Here is a 26,811-nt window from a genome sequence, read left to right on the forward strand (position 1 = left end):
TCAAAGACGCATTGATGATGACCCTAGCAGACGGACATTGACTGAAATGACAATCTTTGAATATGTACGGTGTGGTTTTAGTAATATAAATGAATCTTATTTGTTGGACAAGTTGTTAAATTCTATTTTTATTTTGTTTTCCTCTTTTATGTTGCAACATGCCAGTTTTCCTCTGTTCATCTTCTGAGGTCTGTGACGAGTACAACATACGGTTTGTCTTTTGACCCGTTTAATTACCTTCTGTACTCGCCTATAAGTCTCGACCAGTTTAATTGCCGTCTGTCTGTACTCACTTAAAAGTAAAATTAAACTGCATTGACATACATCTGCTGTTGTATCAAGCGCCTGGAAATATGGGTCTATCCAGTTTTGTTTAGGAATAATCAGTAGAACAAACACTATAGACCCTGAATGGTCGGAACTTTATGCGACGGTAGATAAGTGTCTATTTTGTTTCCAGTTGGACCAGGTCTCAAGAATATATATACGACTGTGAGTATATAATACCACCTACACTTATGACCTAAGCTGCACAACAGGTGCAGTCCTTCTAGAAAATAAGCGCCAAAGATAAACAACTAATAACACAGACTCTTTACTCTTGCGTAGGACGACCAAGCGGCTTCACAGTTAAGACGTGATTCGGTCAGTGAAGTTTATTTCATTAATATTACTATTATGTAACTCAATGTAATACAATTTCTCCAAAATATGACATAAATTATGTAATTAATAAATAATGAACACGGAAGGACTATAAAATAAAGCACTAAAGAAAATTATTTTATTTACCAGAAAGTATTAGGGGCGTACGTAAAATTGCGCAAGCATTAGTTACCTTATTGAAATGTATGTGCGAACAGTGGAATAGATGGAAGAGAAATAACTCTATTGATTCTTCTTCACTACAGGGGACGATATTAATGTCTAAATATGTAGCCATACATTACACCGTTAGTTCCTTGGAAAGAATTCGGTGCGCAAAAGTACTCAGTGAACAATAGGTGAAAACTTGTCTACTCCATTGACAAGAAAACTTTGGATAAATTTTATCCTGTATATCCACCCTTTTTTTGTCTCTTCTAATATTCTTTAAAGCTAAAGGAGAGGCCTATTTCACAAAATAAGATATTGATGTATAATTGTGCAAAATGACAAAAGAGTAGCCAAAGCAGGAGTTACCTAAGTCGGAGATAGGGTCGGGTTTTTCATACACTAAAGACTATTGGCTTCAATGAAAAAGAGACTAAGGACAATGACTACCTTTGTATACCATTCCAGAGCTTCTTTCATTTGCCCTCCGAGGGACTTCCCGTATAGGCCCTCCATCTGTTTGATGTTCTCCTCCTGTATACATTCCTTTTTATTTCTCACTTGCCACGTGCGACCTGCCATCTTGAATAATGCCAAGTAAATGATTCTAGTTTACGAGTGGTAACTTTCAAGACCTGTAGAACGACTTTCTCCAAATTTCAAGTATCAGTTCTGCGTCACAATATTTTCTCAAGCCTTTGTGAGGACCATAAATTATATCTAGTTTGATGGATACTGTCAAGGAACTAACTCTTGGACTGGTCTTTGTCACAAAGTCGTTCACAATACACAGTAATATTCACATCCAAACAATACAACACATGTAAAACTTTAGGATAAATCAATTCTTTAAAATTATGTTTAACGTGAAATAAGTAAGAGAGAATCAATCACCAGCAGATCAATCAAACATCACATTACATCTAATGAACTGAAATCGACATTTTAAGTCTTTTGGTGGATAAATCTCCCAAATGAATCAATGTATGTACTTTGCCGGAGAATATAAATCCGCTTCCTCTCAAGAAAAAGTTCCTTTTTAACAAGATTTTAAAGCTACGAAATGATATAAATATTGTTTTTCCTATCTCTGTTTGCTTAGTTCTATGATTTGTATACTCAAATGTTGATATATCAAGTAAAATTTATATAAATCGATCAGTTTAATCTCAAACAATGCCTTCGATAGCCACGTTTGAGTCTTTAATCCACTTTCAATACTAACAGCTATCTATCACTTGTCAAAACCGATTTCCCTTTAAGGCATGGAAATATCATTAAAAACAGTTGCACTGTCTTAAAATACGCCGAGACGAATCCGCCACGTGAAAGTGTTCGCTAGATAATATATACAATTTTAGTTTCTCTTTCTTATCAAAGACAGAGATCTGTCTCCCTAATAATCAAAATAACATCAATGGTCCCAACTATGCAAACATATATACATAGAAACAAGCTTAGCGGAAAAAATCTGAAGTATTACTATACAGAAATATACTCCATTCCAACGACTTGGCAATACGTTAGGTGGAATTCACTCATTTAAAGAACATTTTAAAAAAATGTTTTGATGAACTGTGCTCTTAATACCTTCCAATCCGTCTACCTCTCTGACAGAACTGAAGAGTAAAGTAAATTACAGGTCAATACACTGAAGATCTTTCAAGAACCCAATCTCTTAATCGTGTATGTATGTATATGTGTGTATATATATATATATATATATATATATATATATATATATATATATATATATATATATATATATATATATATATATATATATATATATATATATATATGTGTGTGTGCGTGTGTGTGTGTGGTGGCGCGGTGGCTCACTGGTTAGCGAGCTGTACTGGATAACGAAAGGTGTGGGTTCAAATCCTACAATGAGATCAGTCCTGGTTGACTACAGTGGCGTGTCCATGGGAAAGACACTTTTTTGCCAATTGCCTCGACCTACTTGTATTGCTGTACCGTAAAACGCAAAATCAACAATGACAACTATCTAACTCCTACCTTGCCACAGACTAATTAACCTACCGACCTACCAACGAACCAACCTCACCTGTATTTATGTATTATCAAAGACTTATGAACCTACCAACCTCACATGCATTTATGTATTATGAAGACTTATGAACCTACCAACCTCACATGCATTTATGTATTATGAAGACGTATTAACCTACCAGCCTCACATGCATTTATGTATTATGAAGACGTATGAACCTTCCAACCTCACATGCATTTATGTATTATGAAGACTTATGAACCTACCAACCTCACATACATTTATGTATTATGAAGACGTGTTAACCTACCAGCCTCACATGCATTTATGTATTATGAAGACTTATGAACCTACCAACCTCACATCCATTTATGTATTATGAAGACGTATTAACCTACCAGCCTCACATGCATTTATGTATTATGAAGACGTATGAACCTTCCAACCTCACATGCATTTATGTATTATGAAGACTTATGAACCTACCAACCTCACATACATTTATGTATTATGAAGACGTGTTAACCTACCAGCCTCACATGCATTTATGTATTATGAAGACTTATGAACTATCAACCTCACATGCATTTATGTATTATGAAGATTTATGAACCTACAAACCTCACATGCATTTATGTATTATGAAGACTTATGAACCTACCAACCTCACATGCATTTATATATTATGAAGACTTATTAACCTACTAACCTCACATGCATTTATGTATTATGAAGACTTATGAACCTACCAACCTCACATGCATTTATATATTATGAAGACTTATTAACCTACTAACCTCACATGCATTTATGTATTATGAAGACTTATGAACCTACCAACCTCACATGCATTTATATATTATGAAGACTTATTAACCTACTAACCTCACATGCATTTATGTATTATGAAGACTTATGAACCTACCAACCTCACATGCAATTATATATTATGAAGACTTATGAACCTACCAACCTCACATGCATTTATGTATTATGAAGACTTATTAACCTACTAACCTCACATGCATTTATGTATTATGAAGACTTATTAACCTACTAACCTCACATGCATTTATATATTATGAAGACTTATTAACCTACCAACCTCACATGCATTTATGTATTATGAAGACTTATTAACCTACTAACCTCACATGCATTTATATATTATGAAGACTTATGAACCTACCAACCTCACATGCATTTATATATTATGAAGACTTATTAACCTACTAACCTCACATGCATTTATGTATTATGAAGACTTATGAACCTACTAACCTCACATGCATTTATGTATTATGAAGACGTATGAACCTACCAACCTCACATGCATTTATGTATTATGAAGACTTATTAACCTACTAACCTCACATGCATTTATATATTATGAAGACTTATTAACCTACTAACCTCACATGCATTTATATATTATGAAGACTTATGAACCTACCAACCTCACATGCATTTATATATTATGAAGACTTATGAACCTACCAACCTCACATGCATTTATATATTATGAAGACTTATGAACCTACTAACCTCACATGCATTTATGTATTATGAAGACTTATGAACCTACCAACCTCACATGCATTTATATATTATGAAGACTTATTAACCTACTAACCTCACATGCATTTATATATTATGAAGACGTATGAACCTACTAACCTCACATGCATTTATATATTATGAAGACTTATGAACCTACCAACCTCACATGCATTTATATATTATGAAGACTTATTAACCTACTAACCTCACATGCATTTATATATTATGAAGACGTATGAACCTACTAACCTCACATGCATTTATATATTATGAAGACTTATGAACCTACCAACCTCACATGCATTTATATATTATGAAGACTTATTAACCTACTAACCTCACATGCATTTATGTATTATGAAGACTTATTAACCTACTAACCTCACATGCATTTATATATTATGAAGACGTATGAACCTACTAACCTCACATGCATTTATATATTATGAAGACTTATTAACCTACCAACCTCACATGCATTTATGTATTATGAAGACTTATTAACCTACTAACCTCACATGCATTTATATATTATGAAGACTTATGAACCTACCAACCTCACATGCATTTATATATTATGAAGACTTATTAACCTACCAACCTCACATGCATTTATATATTATGAAGACTTATTAAACTACTAACCTCACATGCATTTATGTATTATGAAGACTTATGAACCTACCAACCTCACATGCATTTATATATTATGAAGACTTATGAACCTACCAACCTCACATGCATTTATATATTATGAAGACTTATTAACCTACTAACCTCACATGCATTTATGTATTATGAAGACTTATGAACCTACTAACCTCACATGCATTTATGTATTATGAAGACGTATGAACCTACTAACCTCACATGCATTTATATATTATGAAGACTTATTAACCTACTAACCTCACATGCATTTATGTATTATGAAGACTTATTAACCTACTAACCTCACATGCATTTATATATTATGAAGACTTATGAACCTACCAACCTCACATGCATTTATATATTATGAAGACTTATTAACCTACTAACCTCACATGCATTTATATATTATGAAGACTTATGAACCTACCAACCTCACATGCATTTATGTATTATGAAGACTTATGAACCTACCAACCTCGCATGCATTTATGTATTATGAAGACTTATGAACCTACCAACCTCACATGCATTTATATATTATGAAGACTTATGAACCTACCAACCTCACATGCATTTGTATATTATGAAGACTTATGAACCTACTAACCTCACATGCATTTATGTATTATGAAGACTTATGAACCTACCAACCTCACATGCATTTATGTATTATGAAGACTTATTAACCTACCAACCTCACATGCATTTATGTATTATGAAGACTTATTAACCTACTAACCTCACATGCATTTATATATTATGAAGACTTATTAACCTACTAACCTCACATGCATTTATGTATTATGAAGACTTATGAACCTACCAACCTCACATGCATTTATATATTATGAAGACTTATGAACCTACCAACCTCACATGCATTTATGTATTATGAAGACTTATGAACCTACCAACCTCACATGCATTTATATATTATGAAGACTTATGAACCTACCAACCTCACATGCATTTATATATTATGAAGACTTATGAACCTACCAACCTCACATGCATTTATGTATTATGAAGACTTATGAACCTATGCATTTATGTATTATGAAGACTTATGAACCTACCAACCTCACATGCATTTATGTATTGTGAAGACTTATTAACCTACCAACCTCACATGCATTTATGTATTATGAAGACTTATGAACCTACAAACCTCACATGCATTTATGTATTATGAAGACTTATGAACCTACCAACCTCACATGCATTTATATATTATGAAGACTTATGAACCTACCAACCTCACATGCATTTATGTATTATGAAGACTTATGAACCTATGCATTTATGTATTATGAAGACTTATGAACCTACCAACCTCACATGCATTTATGTATTATGAAGACTTATTAACCTACCAACCTCACATGCATTTATGTATTATGAAGACGTATTAACCTACCAACCTCACCTCACCTGCTCATCAAATGCCTACGGTTGATTTTGTTTGTTTTGGTAAAAGGACATTTTACAAAGTGAAGACTTACTATATACAAAAGTAAGACATGGGACTGAGTAATGTATGGACAAAGCTTTTATCATTGATGAGCACCGATTTCGGGAATGCAGTTACATATCGTAAATAGACCCCTGATGAGCTCCCCTAATTAGCCATGATGCTCCAATAAGCCCTAATGAACCAGTGGCCACTAATGATTCCTAATGAGTCTGCGACCCCTAATGAACCCACGATGAACCAATGATCCCTAATGTGTCAGAGATTCCTAATGAGCACTAATGACCCAGTGACCCCTAGTGAGACAGAGCGCATAATGAGCACGATTTTATCAACATATGTACAGTGTCAAAATTGGAAACAATTGTAGATTTCGCACAAATATTGCGATGGGTGCGCACCGACAGGATCGGGGTGGGGGGCAATATTTTCAAAAACCAAGCATAGAATATGCAGCGTAAGAGGAATATTTTGTAAATAGCAGGGGTTTTGTATTTAATTGTATCGAAGCCTCTGATAAACAATACAATTAATGATTTAATGTATGCAGGCCACGAATGAGCTGTGGATGGCAGGCTGAACCAGTTTCAGAGAGAGAGAGAGAGATGAAGTATCATGATAGTTAAGATGTATGTACAGTGTTTATTGATATTCATGCTCTGAGAAAAAAAAAACAGAAGGGGTCTCGGGTAATGAGTGGTCAGAGGCTCGCCTTTACCGATCACTGCCATCTTCCCTAATGTCTGCGTGGGTCTAAGTCTTAGGCTTGATCAGTATGTGTATGTGAGAAAGCTGTCAGTAGTTTCCCGTGGGTCGACAGTTCTTCCTCCACCAGTTATACTGGCCGCCATGCATAACCTATCTTACAATGAGAAATGGTGTTGAACCCCAAAAGAACAACAAAATTCAGAAAGATGGAAGACGAGACAGAAATATGGACTCGAAAAAGCATATAGTTATTTATTAGCAGAGGGATATACAAGTGAAAATTAATCTGGTTATAGCCAGAAAGACATACAAGTGAAAATTAATCTGGTTATAGCCAGAAAGACATACAAGTGAAAATTAATCTGGTTATAGCCAGAAAGACATACAACTGAAAAGTAATCTTGTTATAGCCAGAACGACATACAAGTGAAAATTAATCTGGTTATAGCCAGAAAGACATACAAGTGAAAATTAATCTGGTTATAGCCAGAAAGACATACAAGTGAAAATTAATCTGGTTATAGCCAGAAAGACATACAAGTGAAAAGTAATCTTGTTATAGCCAGAAAGACATACAAGTGAAAATTAATCTGGTTATAGCCAGAAAGACATACAAGTAAAAATTAATCGGGTTATAGCCAGAAAGACATACAAGTGAAAATTAATCTGGTTATAGCCAGAAAGACATACAAGTGAAAATTAATCGGGTTATAGCCAGAAGGACATACAAGTGAAAATTAATCTGGTTATAGCCAGAAAGACATACAAGTGAAAAGTAATCTTGTTATAGCCAGAAGAACATACAAGTGAAAATTAATCGGGTTATAGCCAGAAAGACATACAAGTGAAAATTAATCTGGTTATAGCCAGAAAGACATACAAGTAAAAATTAATCGGGTTATAGCCAGAAAGACATACAAGTGAAAATTAATCGGGTTATAGCCAGAAGGACATACAAGTGAAAATTAATCGGGTTATAAACAGTAAAAATTTCATTTTTTTACACAACATAAACATCCATCTTCCCTTTATAATTATATCAATATATGTAATAGAAAGAGTCTATATGAATTTGAAAAGAACGGGTTGGAGACTTTAATTAAATAATCTATTTGACTATATAATTAGTTTACATTTTAGCTGTAATAAAATCCCTTTTTATTCGACTTTTTGAAAGCTTTTGCTTTATCCCGGATACGCATTGCCGATATCACTGTTATAAAAGCTGATAAAAATATTCAGCCTTTAAAAGCTTTTATTTTCCTGCAAAAACTCGAAATCCGAATTAACTATCACTTGCTTGTTGTATGGTAGTCAGGGTCACATAAGGGCAAAGAACGATGTAGTAACGGATTGAATATTAGCTCACAGGTATTACCTTTAAATTCTTTGCTTGCGGCCCTAAGTCCGGAACATAGTTAATATCTCCAGGTTTTGACTTATCGCAGCAACAAATACCAACTTTGTCATCCTGTATTCAAACTTCAAATGCACCAGAAATAATGAGGTGCTTGAATGTCCAAGTATATTTCGATTTCCACGGAATGAAACAGGCCATTTATTTCAGGCCCATTCTTGCACTAATATTAAGTAATTACTTATTCTAGTGCCTTTTATTTCATCTATTCATCAATCATTCAGTTCATCTATCAATCATTCTTGGACCGCTCCTGTGGCCCATTGGTTAGGGCATCCGACTCAGAAGCGGGAAGTCGCGAGTTCGAACCCCGGCCGCGTCAAATCAAAGATTTTTAAAACTTATACAAACAGCTGCCTCGCTAGGCGCTCGTCATTAAGAGGTTAGTCTTAGGACTGGTCGGACTGGTGTCAGAATAATGTGACTGGGTAGGACATCTGTGGCATGATGCCCCAGTGTTAGACATCACTATAAACTGCCATACTACTGACATCGTAGTGATATGACTAAAAAATTGTTAAAGCTAAAAATCCAAAATCAAGCACTATCAATCATTCGCTGAAATTTGTTTTATGTAACTCTCGTTTCCAGTTGTTGTTTTTTTTAATTACTGGCAGAATCCTTACTTTCAGATAATTCTCCGGTCCTTGTATCATACAGCACAGTTTGAAAAGCAATTTTGACCGTTATAAACTATTGCTGTGCCATATTTGCAATGCCATAAACAGGCTGAGGCAACCGGTCACAGCACACTCGAACGTGGCGTGAACCGGTCACAGCACACTCGAACGTGGCGTCAACCGGTCACAGCACAACCGGTCACAGCACACTCGAACGTGGCGTCAACCGGTCACAGCACACTCGAACGTGGCGTCAACGCTGCGAAAGTTTTAGTCTCAAAATTAAACTCACTAAATCGTCAAATCTCGTCTATTAAATGCAATGGAAATAAAGAGGCTTAATTTTTACCGATTTAGCATAAAATATCTCTTTTCGAATACGCTACATGACTATAAATATTACTAAGAATATTTATGCATCTTCAATGTCACAAAGTATAGTCAGTTATTAAAAAAAAAAGAAAAGAAAACAACAACAAGAAACTAAGGTCCACCAAAACTCCAACAACTGAACAAACCTGCGATTCTTTGAGGTTTTTCAAGCTCGCTGTCCCTGGTGTCAGCCGCATTCATCGGGTTACTTCAAGAAGATTAAAGTAGATGCAACTTATTTTACGAGAAATTTCAGAAGGATTAACATGAACACAGATAAAACGTTCTTGTGTTCCGTAGAATGTAGGAATTGATCCTTTTTTTGTTCTTTGGAAAGTGCGATTGACCTATTATTGCGTTCAGTCAAAGGTAGAGATTTGTCTATTTCTTGTGTTCTGTTGAAGGTAATTATTGGTCTATTTCTTGTGTTCTGTTGAAGGTAATTATTGGTCTATTTCCCGAATACTCTTTATCAAGATGTTGAAGGATATGGCACTCATATATCAAGTCGAAAGATAGAAATACGTAGGGCAAGATCAAATGCGTTTGACAATAAATTTTCAGCGTGTGTTCATTATGCGAGTGTCAGTCCTTAGATTTAAGTAATCCGTTTGCACACAAAAATCTGTGGTTAATGTAAACAGTCTTAAATAATTACCGCTTAGAAATATATGTGCATTTATATTATAAAAGTATCTGTCGAAAGATGCCTGTAGATGAACTGTTTATGCTAAACAATGTTGGTCAGCACCAAAAGGTCATAATGAGTTAGCGATCTCGTGGTGATCACTTCTAATGGTTTATAATAAACACATTCAGTTGCCCTTTAAAATTTTGTTGAAACAAAAGAGTGTTTGAGGCAAAACGTTTACAGCACTTAGTTCATGTGCCTTCTGTAATCAATATGTAACGCATTCAAACCATCGCACCTTGTCTGCTGACAAAATGTCAGGCCGATTTCAGTCACATTAAAAAGTAATCGTAGCCGATTGGCGGTTTAGAACAAGACACGCTTAAATTTATGGGTTTTCCATGTATAAGAAAAAATATTTTCAAATCAAGAAGCATGAAAAGTATAGTATTTTGTGTATCAGTGTATCATATTATATATATATATATATATATATATATATATATATATATATATATATATATATATATATATATATATATATATATATATATATATATATATATATATATATATATGTGTGTGTGTGTGTGTGTGTGTGTGTGTGTGTGTGTGTGTGTGTGTTTTGACATCTATTTGAACAAACATACATTTTTCCAGCAGTGAATATTCAAGAATTTTTTTTGCAGAGAATATTCATGCAGTGTTTAAAGTTATTCGTTTAATCCATCTCCCTACTATAATAATGAGCACATCTTGGAAATCTTATATATGGAATTGTTATCCTACTCAAACGGGTATTATCTGACTCATTTAAGGTTGACGGGTGTTATCCGACTCATTTAATGGTTGACGGGTATTATCCGACTCATTTAAGGGTTGACGGGTGTTATCCGACTCATTTAAGGTTGACGCGTGTTATCCGACTCATTTAAGGGTTGACGTGTTTTATCCGACTCATTTAAGGGTTGATGGGTATTATCCGACTCATTTAAGGGTTGACGGGTATTATCCGACTCATTTAAGGTTGACGCGTGTTATCCGACTCATTTAAGGGTTGATGGGTATTATCCGACTCATTTAAGGGTTGACGGGTATTATCCGACTCCTTTAAGGCTGATGGGTGTTATCCGACTCATTTGAAGGTTGCCGGGAAGCTTTCCATCTTGAAAGATATGTAAAACATGCATAAAGGTCTGTTAGATTTATTAGTAGCAAATCCTTCGAAATTTTCATTGACATGACTCGAAATACCAATCCCTACTTTCGACAATATATACGAAATGGTCTATCCATTTATTTTTATACGTCCACGTTAATCCATCGGACTATTTCAGCTGATTGTTTGTCCAAATAAAATTGTAACCTTTTAACACCGTTAAAATAATCCGTGGAATTTTGCTGACAGCGGGGTAAACTATCTTGGAGTCGAGAAATCACATCACATAGGCTGTTCTGAAGAGTGCTTTATTGTTTCTTCTTAGTATGTTGTTTAGGGGTTGTGGTTTCCACGATAGTAAGAGTGAATAAACAGACAAACCTTGTTCTAAGAAATACAAATATTAACTCAGCAAATTTGGACAAAAAATATTTTACAATAAATTAGAGAACCATGTGACCTGTCTTAATTTCCATGGTTTATATCTCCCCTTCCTTCATTTTCTTTGTGTGCCAATTTTGTGGGTTTAATTTCGAATGTAAGTTCCATTGTATCAATCATACTAATCACGTATAACATTAATTAGTTCCCTTGCCATATTTTGGTTTCGCTAATATGACATCGCGAAAAATCGGAACAGATTTAAGACTTCTTCATATTCATGATCTTGGATATTGATACTCACTTGGTAGAAGCACAATTCTAAACCGCAAAATTTTCTGCGAATGATTGATGGGCTGACAAATGGATATAGAAATGGTAGAACAAAGAAAAGAAGAAAAAAAATAAATAAATGCAAGAAAATGGGCCTGACATGTGTATTATATTTTGCTTCTGGAAGGCTACGTTATAGTCTGTTTGGATGAATCATAATCTGTTTGTATTTCAAGTGTATCTGAAGTGTAAATACGAGATGACAAAGTCGAGATTTGTTGATGTGATAAGTCAAAGCCCTAAAGATATTAATTATGTCCCGGACTTACGACTGTACGGAAAGAAAGTAAAACTAACACCGGTGAGCCCCTATCAAATCCGTTACCTCACCATTCCTTGCTCTTGTTTGACCCTAACTACTACACAACACACGAACACTGTCTAATCAGGAATTTCATTGCTTTTACCGTCAAATAGATAGTATTCTTTTCTTTTCACAAAACAATATTTTGATCACCATATATAAAATAAATGTCTGCAGTCCATATCACCAGATAGGGCAAAGCTCTTGATATTCAAAGCATATATAATACAAATTAATTATATCGTCAAAAGAATGTTTAAAAAGGTTTCCACCCGTTTCTTATACAAATTAATTCAACTGTTTAAGGTGTTTTTTTCTGCACTTATTGTTCATAAAGTAACTTTATTCTGAAGGTTGGTGTTGAAGATTGATATGATATTATTATTTTTTCACAGCTTATAAAACCTATTATCTTAACTTCTGAATTTAAATATAAAAAAATTCTTTTCCTTTCCAATTTCTTTCTCTTTATCATTTCTACTGATATAGTACAAGTGTCAGTAAGTACGGGTACACAATTTGTAAGTTACATAATCATTTGTATTTACTGGCCCCGGGGGGGCCGAGTGATCTAAGGGTTCGCCTTTACAGATCACCGACATCTCACCTCTGTCTCTAACTGTTGCATTCTCACATGAAAACTTCGCTCGGTAACTGTTATATTCTGTTATGAAATCCTGGCTCGATAACGGATATGTGGTCACAGGAAAACGTCGCCGCTCGGTAACTGTTATGTTCTGTTATAAACACTTGACTCGTAAACTGGTATATTGGATATTTAGAAGATAACAAAGAATGTAATTTACATTGAGCCATAGAAACACTGAACGTGTACAAAATATTTCAAGGTTTTATGAAAAAAGAATCGCCATAGAAACAGTGAACATGTACAAAATATTTCAAGGTTTTATGAAAATAAAGGATAGCAATAGAAACACCTAATGTTTACCAAATATTTCAAGATTTTATGAAAATAAATGATAGCCATAGAAACACCAAATGTGTACCAAATATTTCAAGGTTTTATGAAAAAAAGGATAGCCAAGGAAAGCACGTAGAAAACTAATAAATTTAGGAATAGACTATAAGTTAAAAAAAGTTGTCCTTTTCTGTGTGTTTACTTTCTTATATACCATGATATCTCCAGATCATAAAATAATATCCTTTTTTAAAAATAAAGTCTTTTCTTAAAACAATACCACTATATACTATAAGATGGTGTTGTACAAATTTGTGTACTGAATAAATATAGGTGCCATGCAAATACAGGCGTTATAGAAATAGAGGTGTTGTAGTAATATAGTTTCTGTACAAATATAGGTGTTATACAAATATAGATGTACAAATATATCTGTTATACAAAAAAGGGTGTTGTACAAATATACGTGTTATGCAAATCTAGGTGTTGTACGTATATAGGTGTTATACAGATATAGATATTGTATAAATATAGGTGTTATACAAATATACGTATTGTATAAATATAGGTGTTGTACAAATTATAGGTATTGTACAACATAGGTGCTGTGCAAAATATAGGTGCTGTCCAAAATGTAGATGTTGTACCAATATAGTTTTTGTGCCAACAGATTGATGTCGACGTATTTAGCATTTCATATATGTTTGCATATCATCCCTAACTCTGCATTTTTGGCTAAAAGACTTGCATGCTGACAAACATATTTTGTGATTTCCTTAATAATAATAATAATTTTAAAAAATTATATATATATATATATATATATATATATATATATATATATATATATATATATATATATATATATATATATATATATATATATATATATATATATATATTTTAATAATACTAATAATAATTAAAAACCTATATTAAATAATAATAATAATAATAATAATAATAATAATTAATTACCTATTTTATATATATATATATATATATATATATATATATATATATATATATATATATATATATATATATATATATATATATATATATATATATATATATATATATATATCACCTTCCCTCCCACCTCCACCACCACACAAAATACAGACTTGTCCAATCATTTCATAGCGCACCGCACAAGTGAAAAATTATAAATATTCTTATAATTATCGCGATTGAACAGAAAATAAAACCCAACATACATTGAAACGTCTAAGCTAATCTACTTTCTGTGACAAGTCTTGCTTTTGCTTTTGTAGGTTCTGGTCTCAGCTTTAAAACTAATACACGATTTGATATAAACAGACAAGCCGTATTTATAGAAGGGTTTGCCGACAAAAGCTGTCCTGATGAATTAAAAACTAATAAAGATACATGAGATGTTGGAACATTTGACGAGGTGGATTTCAAACGTTCAGAATATTTTATTGCAATTGTTTTTTTGGAATCTGTCAATAAATTTAATGTCATCGATAGACAAAATAACGTTATATAAAATTATCTGCAGCTGTACGAACATCACTCCGGATGCATGGAGTTACATGCCTGTGACGTAGCAGAGGTAAATGACAGCGACGAAAATATGTCGGACAAGGAGAACTATTCCACTACTGTGTGTAAGATTATGGGCACTCTTAGGGTTCTCTCTGACTGATATCATGGCCGACTTGGATAAAGTTTGCATGTGCAATTTTCTCTCAGATCAAATGATTTTGTGGTGGCTTTATCGTTGTAAAGATGATCACGAATCCATGGAAGATGACCAACGATTGGAAGACCATTGTCTGCAACTGGTGAGCATATTAAAGACGATTTGAAAGCTGTCATACAGTTTTCAGTGCAGTTTTCAAGTGTTTGAACAACGTACCAAAAGTTACTACAAAATGGAATTTAGTAACTGGACAATCAGATAAAGAAAGTGTGTAGACGTGTACTGGAAATAATTTGAGAGGATGCACTGACGTACTAGTCACTAATAAAGAATTTTATTGCACAGTTCACTAATATTTAGAACGTTTGAAATACGTCACGTATATAATCACACATATATGTGTCTATTAGGTTCATAGGTGTTTGTGCCTATTAGGTTCACATATGTCTGTGTCTATTAGGTACTCTTGCTATGTTGATCAAGCTGCTGATATATGTGTGTGTAATAAATACAATAAATACAACTGAGCAATAGGAATCAAGGTTTGGTTTGGTTTGGTTTGGCTTGGCTTGGCTTGGCTTGGCTTGGTTTGGTTTGGTTTGGTTTGAGTTTGGTTTGATTTGGGTGTTTTATGTAAAGCCAACACAAGCTTTATACGGACCAGCAAGGAAATTAGATTGTTTATAGCCTATTAGATTAGAAGCAGAAGTGATGTTGTCACATCCATCAATGACTATTTTCAAAGAAATTTATATGTGGAAGCAATCTGGCTTTTGCCTGACCCTCTTTTAAGAGAGAGAGAGAGAGAGAGAGAGAGAGAGAGTGTGTGTGTGTGTGTGTGTGATTTTGATTTTTAACGTAGCTTTAACATTTGTTAAAATCATAACACTACGATGTCTGCAGTGTGGCAGTTTATAGTGATGTCTAGCACTGGGGCATCATGCCTCACCTAGTCACACCATCCTGACACCAGTCCGACCAGTCCTAACACTAACCTCTTAATACTGAGCGCCAAGTGAGGCAGCTGCTAGTACCATTTTATAAGGCTTCTGTATGACTCGGCCGGGGTTCATACCCGCGACCTCCCGGATCCGAGGCAGACACTCTAACTACTTAGGCCACCGGAGCGGTGACTAAGCTAATATACAGCCTAGTAAAATAAATACTTCCCTAAAATAAATCTATGTTAAATCATTTAATAACGCTTTCAGCGTGTCTATAATCCAATCTCTGACAACAGCAGATAATTTTCTTCTTAACTCGTGACTGATTCATCACTGACACAAAATTAGTTACAAAGTTTAAGACCTTTTGACAGTTATCAGATATAATCAAGCAGTGTCGCATATTATATTCTCATTAAAGGTACCAGAATAGCAACAAAACCCTGCCAACGGCATTTAAGCGGGAAGAAAAATTATTACGAAAAAAAAAAGGCCATATGCAGTATGAACATTGCATACGCGAAGATATTTTTGGACTCTTTTGCCCTAAATCCATAGCACTGAACGGTATCTACCGTTTTTTGGGGGGCAAATATTTATTCCATGAATGAAGTTAAACGTTTTATATCTATATATCCAAGGGTAAAATATACGTTATACATACAAGAGAAGAAAACATTGACAGAGCAGCAGCTAAAACCAGGAATCTCGATAGAAACATTATTTCGAGTTACAACAACAAAACCACAAACGTACGCACCATCTTTTGTGGTTACGTACCACCTTGATGTACCATTCGTAAAACATAATTCGGACGCACTGCAACCACATAGAATCTTCCGAAAGTCTGAATGGCAATATATAAAGAAATTATGAAGGTTGTGTATCACAAACTTAAGTATCCTAGTACAGTTGAAGATCCCTTCAACATGCAAAGACAAACGGTGCCAACTCTGCAACTTACCGGTCTGCCTAGAGTTTAACTTCGGGATCAAGTTTAACACAACGAAAAGTTGACTGACTGGTCCACTTAAGATACTGGCGAGACTGCAGACTTTGAATGTTAATTAATAACCACGAGGGACACCGACAGGATTTGTGAACCTTAGGATAAATTCTCCAGGAGGCCCCTATAAATTAAAATTTGTAACGCCGATGGGCCCCCTGACCTTTGTAAGCCCACCCACCCACTCCACCCCGGAATATTGTCCTAGTTGTCCTACCCAGTCCGCGTTCAAAATAATCTCCTCACTAAACTCTCCAACCGTCATTACTCAGCAGGGCAGTCTGTTATGTCCCTTCAGTTGATACAATTAGGGCCCAGTCCGGAATAGCCCCAGTCGGAGTGCATGCAAAAGGAAATTACTAGACTCGGTAATAAAAATGATAGGGGAATTCTTTCACAAGTGACAAAATATAGCCTGCTCATTGCAGTCCTTTATTTTCACCAAGAGGTAATCTTTCCCTCTTTCTAGGATAATTTCACGTCTGGCTCATGCATCAAAATATTTCGTGACCTACTTCTACACTATGATTATTAGTTGCAGTAGTCACAGTATTTCAACAAATATTGCTAGAACTACTGCTAACAATAAAAACACAAATATAATAATAATAATAATAATAATAATAATAATAACTTTATCATCATGACTTCTACAGGATGTAGTTGTATGTACAGACCTATCTATTTCAGTGCAACAATAATAACAAGAACACGAATTATTATTATTATTATTATTATTATTATTATTAACTGATAGAATTATACATAACTAAATAATTCAGAGAAATATTTGTTTATGCAAGCTTATTTATGACTAAGTATAACAGTGGGCATCTGATTACTTCAATCTGATTAAAATCACATATCTACTGTCCTGCCTGAAGTTCAGACAGCGACTGTCTAGGGGTCACGTTCTGGTGACCTTTGAGTTAGCCAATGGAAATGCAGCTTTCAGAAATTTGAAATTGAATCAAAGTGATAGGCACACAATGATGCTCTTCAGCTATACTGCTCAGTCTCCCAACGCGAAGATAAAGGATTCATCTGATTGGCTGATAAAATTAGCGAGGATGGTAATAACACAAGTCACTAGAACATGACCCCAATGCGGTCGCTGTCAGATCTTCACGTAGGACAGTAGAGATCTGATTTTAATCAGATTGCTGATTACTCAAGACAATATCGATTTTGAAAGACTCTGACCTCTCTAGTGACCTTATCGATTTTGCATGAATTTGACCTTTAACCTCTCTAGAGACATCGATTTTGCATGACTTTGACCTCTCTAGTGACTTTATCGATTTTGCATGACTGACTTCTAGTCTGTAACTACATTTCTTGCGTTAGCTAATTTATTTTAAGAGAAAGGAAAATGGAGGCTGAGTTGTCAACACCAACGATGAGATTTTCACGATAGGTAACCAGAAAGTACGTGATAAAGCAATCAAAATAACAAATATGACAATATACACAAATTCACCTGCACATATTTGCATTTTTCCCCAGAAACAGGGTCAACGTGTTCGAGTGGTTTCTGTGATAATCTATTTTAATATATTTGCCAGTTCAATAGATTCAATAAAGGTGAAGAAAATGAATAATAAATTAGTTCTTTAAAATTAAAATATTTTCAAGGAGGCAAAACCGATCTTACGAGTTAAGGAAAAAAAAATGTTTATAGTTGATTCTTGTCAAAAGAAGCAGGAGAAATTATTTCAAATAGTCCCACTATTTAAAAGGACGATTGTTAGCTTTCCGGACAACCAATTAGCTGGACTTACTAAACTCTCACAATGGGTCCAAATAACTAATGTTTTATTGGGCAGAGTACAAGACATGGAACAAGGGCATGTAATCTACGAGAACATTTGTAGAATACCAAATCGTGATTCTGAGTGTAAAAATATCCTTATAGACGCCGAATTATTTTTTTAACAATTAATTTAAACGTTTAGTCGATCTATGTTTCAACTTTTCAACGATCAAAAATAGGCCGTTTCCAGAAAACAAGGTGAAAACATAATTATTAAAATTGCTTAGAAAATTTTTTGGTTCACGCAAACTTTCATTTTTGAAATTATAGCTGAGTCATTGTTTGCATGTCATGTGGTAGTCGGGATGACATAAGGTCACAGAGTGATTATTAACGGATTTCATAATAGTTTATAGGTATTAGTTACAAATTCCTTTATCGCAAACTTAAGTCAGGGACATCAATAATAATACTATGGTTTTTGAAACAACAATAAATACGAACTTCGTCATTTTGTCCTTAATTCTGAAACTTAAAAACATTATTTACAATACAAATACCATACTAATCAATACAGTACAATACAATACACTGGTACAATTCGAATACAGTACAATACACTGGTACAATTCGAATACAGTACAATACAATACACTGGTACAATTCGAATACAGTACAATACAATACACTGGTACAATTCGAATACAATACAATACAATACACTGGTACAATTCGAATACAGTACAATACACTGGTACAATTCGAATACAGTACAATACACTGGTACAATTCGAATACAGTACAATACAATACACTGGTACAATTCGAATACAGTACAATACAATACACTGGTACAATTCGAATACAGTACAATACAATACACTGGTACAATTCGAATACAGTACAATACAATGCACTGGTACAATTCGAATACAGTACTATACTATACAGCGTAATACCATAATATACAATACAATACAGTGTACTGTACAATATAATGCATAATATAATAACTTAGTACAATACAATACAATACAATACAATGCAATGCATTTAAGTGCAGTGCAGTGCAATGCAGTGCAACGCAATGCAATGCAAAGCAAAGCAAAGCAATATAATACAATACAATACAATACAATACAATACAATACAATGCAATAAATACAATACACTACAATAAAATGCTATACAATGCGATACGATACAATGCAACGCAATGCGATGGGATGCGATGCGATACAGTACAATATAAATATGTATGTATATACTGCTTTGCATATAAAATTATTAAGTTCATTTATAGCTCTAATTCCAAAGATATTATCTATTTGTTTTTAATTCCAAATTATGTATGTGACAGCAATTTCTTTTCATCCATTCTAATGTGCCATTTGAAAAAAAGAATTTGTTACTCGTCAATCCCAAAAGGTATGATATATTGTATCTGTATGAAACATGCAAAACGAAAAGAGCTTAATTAGATTATCGCTAATTCTTCTGAGAAACACATTCGTAGCCAAAATTTTGTATACTATTTTAAACTGCAACCATCCAAGGTTTGGACATTTTGTAGTTTTATAAGGTAGTAAAAAACATGACTACAATGTTTTTTCTTCTAACTCACCAGATTCAGAATTCCACTTCCTTCAAGTCGTTGGTATTTCATTGTTTGCAACAAATTTTTCATGTACACGTGTACATCTTTTTTACTGTTAATAATACATATTTTTTTATTGTTGATAATAGTATATACAACAGTATTTATAGACGTCTGGTGTAAATTCGAGACATGGTTGATTTTGAATTTACTTTTGCATGACTTTTTGACCGTGAGAATGCTCTGAAAATCTATAAATTAATGTGAATAGAAAACTTAGTTTTAAAATTATCAAAATGTATGCAGGAACCATCTGCATTGACAAAAACGTTTACACATCGAAAGCCTTTCTTAAATTATAGTTCAAAAGAAAAACTTTTTCCATTGATTGTAATATAAGGATTGAACCATATCTGGGTTTCTATTGTAGACATTTTTAATAATCTATTTAGTTCTAAAAATGCTTCAAAAACATGTATCCAGAAAGGAGAGTGTGTTTTATTAACTGAGTTAATAAAACTATACAAAATAAAAATAAATTCTCAATATTTGATACCGAAAACTGTAACAGACATTTCCAACTCGACTGTTCCGACAAGATTATTTCAAAGCATTCACAATATTAAATATATTAATCATATTTAATCCTCTGTCATGATAACAACAATATTTCCTTTAAATCTGTTCTTTGACCCATGTCATAAAAATTTGTGAAAGTTTTTAGTTCACTAAAAACTTGTGAAGATGGGTTTAGTAAAAACAATAAAAGATGATTAACACTGGATAGAGTTAAACTCTTTATTACTAAATATCTGTCCAAATGTTTCAAAAGCCTTTAATTAAAATGAATGAAATTAAATTAATTAAAATGAATTAGCAGGTTTTTAATTTCTCGAATTTTAGATGGGTAATTAAGAGATGATTGTTTCCAAGACTTGACACCAAAGACACCAAAGACAACAAAGTCAGTACATCCCCGATTTAGTTTATATTCTGGACAATGCTGCATATTATTATCAATTCAACTTCTGATCCAAACCATCTTTGCTTTTCCAATATTTATACTAAGGCCAGAAAATTTTGAAGAATTTTATAAAACCTTTAATTTGAAATATTCCCATTTACGAATGGTGTATGATACAGTAAAAAAGATATATAAATCATTTAAATAAATATAAATATAAATAATTATTCTAAATTCATTAAAATCAAACTTTCCGGATTTTACTGTTGTCATCCATATTTTAGCTTATCAGTTCACATAACCATCGCTTGAGAATTTGTTGACTTAATTCTGAAAAGGAAAATGTTGATTGAAATTATATGCTTTGGGAATTGAAAAGGTTGGCTACTATATACACTTTTGCAAATCTACATTCCTTACTGTCTTTTTGATTTTATTACTTTTTTCTTTCTTTTGCTTAAAATGAAATCCTGCATATTTCGTCAAAGTCAAAGATGACACTTTTTGCCCAAGAGATTTTCCTCCACTTAGTAGCGTTTTCTTTGTATGCGTGTGCATGATATATACTTTTTTGCAAAAGAATCTTTTCATCTTGTATTTTGGATTTTCAACTGGAAAACTGGTGAAGACAATTTGACTAGCTCATTAGAGAAACCGTATATTGGTGTCAGATTGTGCATGTAAATGCACGTAACAATCTCAGACGTAAAGGGAAGAGTATTGCGTGCCTGTGTTTGTGTGTCTGCTGTGTCTTCTAAATAAAAGATATTTTAAACCTTCTCTGAATAAGTCGAATATTCGGATAGACGAATACGCTTCCTAAATTCGAAGCAAACGTGTAGTCACGGGTCAGCACATTTGGCTGACTACTCTATGAAAACATACGCCGAGTATAATCAACGTTTCCCCTGAAACAAATCTATGTTAAAACACTTAAAAACTATTTCAGTGTATCTATAATCCTTTCTCTGATAACGAGAGATGATTTTCTTGTTAACTCAGGACTCAAAAATGAAAGATTCTCAAGAAACGTCTAGTGCTATCAGTGTTTAAGCTTTTGACAGTTTTCAGAAAGCATTACACATATTAAAGAATAGTATATTTTCATTAAAAGTACGATAGAAAGGTAACGAAACTCTACCAACGGCATTCATGTGGGAAAATGGTTGATTGGCCGTTTGGTTGGTTGGTTGGCTGTTTTTAACGGCACCGTTAGCAGATTAACGTGCTTTATCTCAGGCGGAGAAAATGGAAGCTAGGTGCCTTGCCAAAGGACATACCCAAGCAATTGACCCAGGCTTGCCTGTGCGGGTGTTAGCCTAGCCCATGTGGCTAACGCGGTACCCTACTACTATAAAATGGTACAAAACAATAACATGGCATATAGAGTGCGTCACATTTTCCCGCCGGAACATTGCTATACGACGATATTTTAAATTTTTCTGTCTTAAATCTATAACAATGCATATTCCAGGAATAAAAATAATGAATTTAAATGTTTCGTCTGTGTAAACCCACGTGTAAAATATCAGTGTGGTATATCAGTTATGTGTATGTATGTATGTATGTATGTATGTATGTATGTATGTATGTATGTATATTTGCTAGATGACCTTGACTTTGATATTTAATACATCATCATTTATTTTACTCTTTAAACGTAACTACGTGGATCACATATCAAACGGATTTTCTTTCCCTCAAAATATAACGTTCGGTTGTACGCTTCCAGCCAGAGAGAGAGAGAGAGAGAGAGAGAGAGAGTGTGTGTGTGTGTCTGCGCACGTACAAAAGGAACATGGTATCGTCCTCACTTTAGATTTTTTTCCACTGGACACTGGATAATTTTTCAACACCGACCTTTAGAAGTTTGTGTCAGATTTATTGTTTTTATTCATGCATTATCATCATTGTCATCATCGGCAACAATTAAAACAATATCATGGTCTTATTTTCTGACCTACTTAGGATCTTACCTATTTATGCCTCTTTAGTTACTGAATCAATGATGGTAACTTTAAAGTTTTCAATTGGGAGCGCTCGTGTTAGATTCAGACAAAACAATGATAACGAGGCACGAACACCACTAGCTAATCTATACTGCTAATGATGACGACCAAGTGTGTTTATTTAACACACACGTTGCAAGCTTTGCAAAAGAAAGTTCAATGTTTACAAAATTAAATAACAGAGTAAGTATATAAACCTTGACATCATCAACTGACATATACATAAACATACCGTATATGATAAGAAACTAAATGACCGAAGATGACCGAAGAAATACAATCAATATGACCTTATTGCCAAAGTCATCCGCTCACAGAGATAACAAGTTTGTCTGTTTCACATAAATATTGAAAACGTAAACACAGATACTGCTGATTTTACAATAATTTATAGTCATATTAACTATTTTAAGCGTGAATATTACACAAGGTGTGGAATTTATGTTGGAAAGATCACACACACACACACACACACACACTTTCGTTTAAACGGTAGCTTCCTTTGCAATACAACAGAATATTTGCATGCATCATAGGTTGCAAAGTAATAAGAATAACTCAGTATGCAAGACGTAAGCGGATGTAAAAAATGAATATATTGTCAGTATTAAATAGACAGACCGGGGCGGGTGAAGGAGAGGGGTGAGTACCAAGAGAAACAAGAGAAAAAAAGTGAATCATATTGTTACAAAATAGGGATATTTGCTTTGACCGAGCGGTGTCAAACCCTGGCGCGATTCCGCTAGAAGTCATAACTTTTCCACTAATTTTGCAAAGACTACCATACAACTTCTGTTGTAAATTAGAAAGCCCAACGTGTCCAGTTGTATATCAGCTGTGCATGGTTTTTCTTCATCAACTTTCCGTACCGTCAGCATTTCACGCCGTAAAACTATGCAACTTCCCCTAACACAGCGAACTATTTTTACTACGCCACCTTAGGCCAGTCAAATCGTGGTTTAGAGCCACATTTCGCCTGTCAAATTGTATCACATTTGCCACCATGGCGACATAAACGGTATCTGCCGACGATAGAACAGGCCAATCTTGTTTATTCTATTGTGTAATTTACCAGCCTCCAGCCATAAATACTGCACCTGCAGTCACACAATCAATGTATGCACTATATTGTAATAGGGACTATGGAACGACACGGACACTCATGCGGATCTGACCTTAATTCACCAAACGTAAACCATGGCATAATGGGAACTCACCATACTGCGATATGAAGTATATATATATATATATATATATATATATATATATATATATATATATATATATATATATATATATATATATATATATATATATACTTACAACGTACAGCGCAAAACTAATTTATACATAGCCTAAGCGCTTTCGATAATAAATGAGTCATTTTCAAAGGTAAATACAAAACACAGACAAGACAAACAGAAAACAAAAAGCGTATAGGTTAAGATTTGTTACATGACTATTTCTATAGAAATAAAAGCTTGAAAGTTTTTTTCTACTTTAAAGTTTGATACAAATATGGAGTCTTCTGATATGATTGGAAATGGAGCAGGGGTCTATCAGTTTCGAGGGTTAAAAACAAAAAGAAGAAGAAAAAATAATTACGAAAGTTAGAATTCTGTATGATTCTGAAATACTTTTCATTGGGTCAATATTCGTTCCCGAAAACATCTTCTTTAAAGTTTCTGACGTATAGACAGTATACAGAAGTGTTAACTTAAATACGAAAATTTAAATTCCGATCAGGTCCTTGTTTGTGTGTCGTGTAGCAATCAGGTTCACCAGGGGGCAGAAAACAATGCAATAACGCTTTAGATATCGGATCACCGGCATTAGTTTTGAATTCTTTCTGTGTCAACTTAAGTCTAGGCCATAATTAATAATATTCGCTTGAATTTAACTTGACACAACAATAAATACCGACAATGTTATCTCGCTGACGTATCATGTATTCTCAATTAATAGGGGGTGCGATTCAGGGACGTCATTTCAACTTTTTCGGGGGGGGGGGCAAAACTTGATTGGGTTGGGGCAAAACCTGACGGGATTTTTAATTTTCGAATGTAGGTTACAGCACTTTTACAGCACATGCAAATTCGGGGGGGGGGGGGAGCGTGAAACCAATTTTAATTTGTTTTGGCCGATTATACTTTTGTCCCTAAAATTAGATCTTCTGTGCCTGTAATTGATTTGATGAAATAAAGAATGATATGGGAGATAAATGGATTAACATAAGAGACGATTATTTCAACACATTTGCAGCATTAAAATGATATCATTAACTCGATAACACTTAAATGAACCTGACGGATCTATGCTGTGTTCTGCTTGTCTTTAGTGTCAGTTATTTTTCTTTTTTTTCTCCTTAAATTTTTCGTATCTATTTGAGTTGGGATGTCTTTTTCTTAGATTCTTATGGGGAAAAGTCTTATAGTTGGTATAAGTGTATTTCTGTCAGCTTTAAAAGCTACGGCTGAACTAAGCTAAGTCTTAAAACAAAAATCAGCACTGAAAATTGTGAATGTTTCGTAAGGATAATGAATTTAGTAATCGATGGCGAAGGTTTCTGAGAATAGAGAGTATAAATGCACGATATGCATGAAATGAGCATAAATACACGATATGCATGAAATGAGTATAAATACACGATATGCATGAAATGAGTATAAATACACGATATGCATGAAATGAGTATAAATACACGATATGCATGAAATGAGTATAGACATATGCATGAAATGAGTATAAATACACGATATGCATGAAATGAGTACAAATACACGATATGCATGAAATGAGTATAAATACACGATATGCATGAAATGAGTATAAATACACGATATGCATGAAATGAGTATAGACATATGATATGCATGAAATGAGTATAAATACACGATATGCATGAAATGAGTACAAATACACGATATGCATGAAATGAGTACAAATACACGATATGCGTGAAATGATTATAAATACACGATGTGCATGAAATGAGTATAAATATATGATATGCACGAAATGAGTATAAATCCACGATGTGCATGAAATGAGTACAAATACACGATATGCGTGAAATGATTATAAATACACGACATGCATGAAATGAGTACAAATACACGATATGCGTGACATGATTATAAATACACGATGTGCATGAAATGAGTATAAATATATGATATGCACGAAATGAGTATAAATCCACGATGTGCATGAAATGAGTATAAATCCACGATGTGCACTTTCTACCCGATTCCTATATTCCATTTATTTTGTATTCAATTTTCCAAGATTTTGGTAACTAGGTAGATCGGAGCATAGCTTGTTAATAAGCATTATCAGAGAAAAATATTTTCTAATTGACGGAAGAAGGTTCGGATTTAGCTGTCCAGTAAATTATCCATTTCAACGTCACATTTTCTTTGATGTGGACGAGGTTTCCTTTGAATGCAAAATAGCAGTCTTGAATACTAAGCTTACATGTTTTATAGTCACTTTAGTTTAAATCTAAAT

At 33.8% G+C, this 26,811-nt stretch overlaps 1 protein-coding gene across 3 annotated transcripts in view; it reads right to left on the reverse strand.

Moving 5' to 3' along the window:
- Positions 1–26,811, reverse strand: part of LOC149791260 (sperm microtubule associated protein 1-like) — a 93,267-nt gene that overhangs the window by 38,064 nt on the left and 28,392 nt on the right. Inside the window, exon 1 of one of the 3 annotated variants that reach the window (XM_089969759.1) lies at positions 1,264–1,692. The exons of the other annotated variants lie outside the window; for them this stretch is intronic. Coding sequence (XP_089825885.1) covers positions 1,264–1,395 — 132 coding nt within the window. The 5' untranslated portion in view covers positions 1,396–1,692. Of the gene's footprint in view, positions 1–1,263; positions 1,693–26,811 lie in introns of those variants that run through there. 3 annotated transcript variants of the gene reach the window in all.

Source organism: Sinohyriopsis cumingii, chromosome 9, assembly GCF_028554795.1.
Source record: "Sinohyriopsis cumingii isolate HCF-2022 chromosome 9, ASM2855479v2, whole genome shotgun sequence".
Taxonomy (NCBI): Eukaryota; Metazoa; Mollusca; class Bivalvia; order Unionida; family Unionidae; genus Sinohyriopsis; species Sinohyriopsis cumingii.